The sequence below is a fragment of the Octopus bimaculoides genome, chromosome 9, assembly GCF_001194135.2.
Source record: "Octopus bimaculoides isolate UCB-OBI-ISO-001 chromosome 9, ASM119413v2, whole genome shotgun sequence".
Taxonomy (NCBI): Eukaryota; Metazoa; Mollusca; class Cephalopoda; order Octopoda; family Octopodidae; genus Octopus; species Octopus bimaculoides.
The window spans coordinates 64,375,365-64,377,715 of NC_068989.1; the positions used below are offsets into that span (position 1 = coordinate 64,375,365).

Sequence of the window (2,351 nt, forward strand, 5' to 3'; positions counted from 1 at the left end):
AATTGCCTTATGTTATACTCATTTATCCACCCAGAGGTGACGAAAGGTAAAATTGAACTCAGATCACAAAGAGCTAGAATGATTACTGCAGCATATTGTAATTGACTTTTTAACAATTTTGCTAATTTGTCATCTGCTCTATGTAACAGATAATAATCCTTTCTACTATAGGTACATGGCCTGAGATTTTGGGGTGGGGGCCAGTCGATTAGATCGACCCCAGTTCTCAGTTGGTACTTACTTTATTGACCCCGAAAGGATGAAAGGCAAAGTCAACATCGGTGGAATTTGAACTCAGAACGTAAAGACATAAAATGCCGCTAAGTGTTTAGTAGTCTTAACATACGTCTGTCTAACAGCAACCACGGCATACCAAGCCCTCCATACTGCGAGTATTGACAGCAGATGTATCTCCTCACCAACATAACGCGTCTCTTTTACGGGAATTGAAACAGCAGATATGGTCAAGTGAAAATAGGGGCAAGGTACGACAGTCCGACGGTTATACATGACGAAGCATATATTATCTTAACCCGACCTTTAGAAACACCTAACAATTCAGCCAGCACGCCACCTTTGTAACAGATATCAATGACGTGTGCCTGTAAAGGAGGGTGGTAGTGGAATACCGTTTGTCGACTTGAAATTAAATGTTATCTTTTATCCTTTACTGACCTTTTGTGGAACAAAAAGAAAATGCCCCAAAGAAGCAAACATAATTGCGGAGGAGAAGAAAATGCTAGGCCATAAGCCTATGAAATATAGGCTAACTCTCGTCCCTTGTGTCAATGCAAACGGAGACTTGAAGATTAAGCCGCTTCTTGTCTACCATTTCGAAAATCCTCGAGTGTTTAAGTCGCACAAAGTCTTGAAGGAGAAACTGCAGGTCATATGGAGGCAGACGTTAAAGCCTGGGTCACCAGACAATTCTTCAGCAAGTGGGTCAACCTTGTCCTCGGACCAGCAGTGAAAAAGTACCTTCTGGAGAACGATCTTCCTTTCAAGGCCCTCCTTATCCTTGACAACGCTCCTGCTCACACATCTAATCTCGAAGATGATATCTTGGACGAAATAAAATTCATTACATCAAGCTGGAGAATAACTCCAAAGATTACGAATAAGATCACCACTCTCTGGAAACTACGATGATAAACCTTCCACAAGATAAGTAGACAAAGTTACAAATAACATCCTCACTCTAAGGAAACTACGATGATAAATCCTCACAAGGTAAATAGAGAAGGTTACGATTAGAGTCCCCATTTTCTGGTATTACGGTGTAAAATGTTTAACAAGGTAAATAAATAAAATTACCTGATAAAATTGGCAGCAGAATGAAGATAAGCTCGAGAAATATGATTCGGTTGTAAATTTGGGGCATCGTGAATTGTTCTGAAATGTAATAATATCATAAAGTTAGTTTATATGTCGATATCTCACTTTATATTTGTAATATACATTTAAATAACTTGAAAACGATCTGAGTATGGACAAATACTGTAGTAGGCCTATTTGTTTTTTATTCAATCCAAATAAACAAAAAAGAATATAATACATAAAACATTAAGATCAGACAACAATACACAGCGGACATTTTCTTGTCGTTTAACCCCAAATCAGTCCTGAACTAAGCAGACTTATGATCAAAGGCTTTCTAACCATGACCATCCCATTGTTCTATCGAGCTTTGCGCAAATATACTAAATAACTAGATTGTCCGATATATTCTTCCCGCTTGGAAAAAGGCATGATATAATTTGAGAGAGCTTTAGCCACCGTTTTGGAGGATCGCCGCGTAACTATTCGGCAACTAGCCCAAGAAATGAAGTAGGGTCTATGGAAGAAATCATTCACGACTATTTGCACACGTGGAAGTTGCTCACACATTTTCAGAAACAGGAACGAGTCAATTGCTCCCAGACTCTTTTGGCAAATATGCCAAGAACACGAGGAGGACTTTTTCAGCAGACTGTGGAAATGAATCTTAAGTTTCATCTGTAATTCGGACGAATGAGCTCCAGAAGCAATCGTCGGAACACGGTATTTCTTCTAACATGTAACCCAAAATACCTTTTAATGCCTATTACTATACCATATTTAATGCCTTTCCGGAATCCTAACTTACCGTAACTTTTTCTATCTTCATTTTGAAAAGCGGTTATATGCCGCGGCCATTAGAGTTTGACGAACCGTCTATAAGGCTCAGCGCTTTATGGAAGCGAAACCAATGGTTAGTCTATGACCTACCATATTGTTAACTTCCCATAGATACATTACTGCTCAAACGGTTAGAGTGTGTTTCTTTTTTGGATATATAATCCACTGACGATATATATATATATATATATATA

The 2,351-nt window shown here is 38.6% G+C and overlaps 1 protein-coding gene across 1 annotated transcript in view; it reads right to left on the reverse strand.

Annotated features, from left to right (window-relative positions):
* Positions 1-2,351, reverse strand: part of LOC106872510 (uncharacterized) — a 29,049-nt gene that overhangs the window by 8,148 nt on the left and 18,550 nt on the right. Inside the window, exon 2 of the mRNA XM_014919528.2 lies at positions 1,315-1,392. Within this exon, the coding sequence (XP_014775014.1) occupies positions 1,315-1,381 (67 nt within the window). The 5' untranslated portion in view covers positions 1,382-1,392. The remainder of the gene's footprint in view (positions 1-1,314; positions 1,393-2,351) is intronic.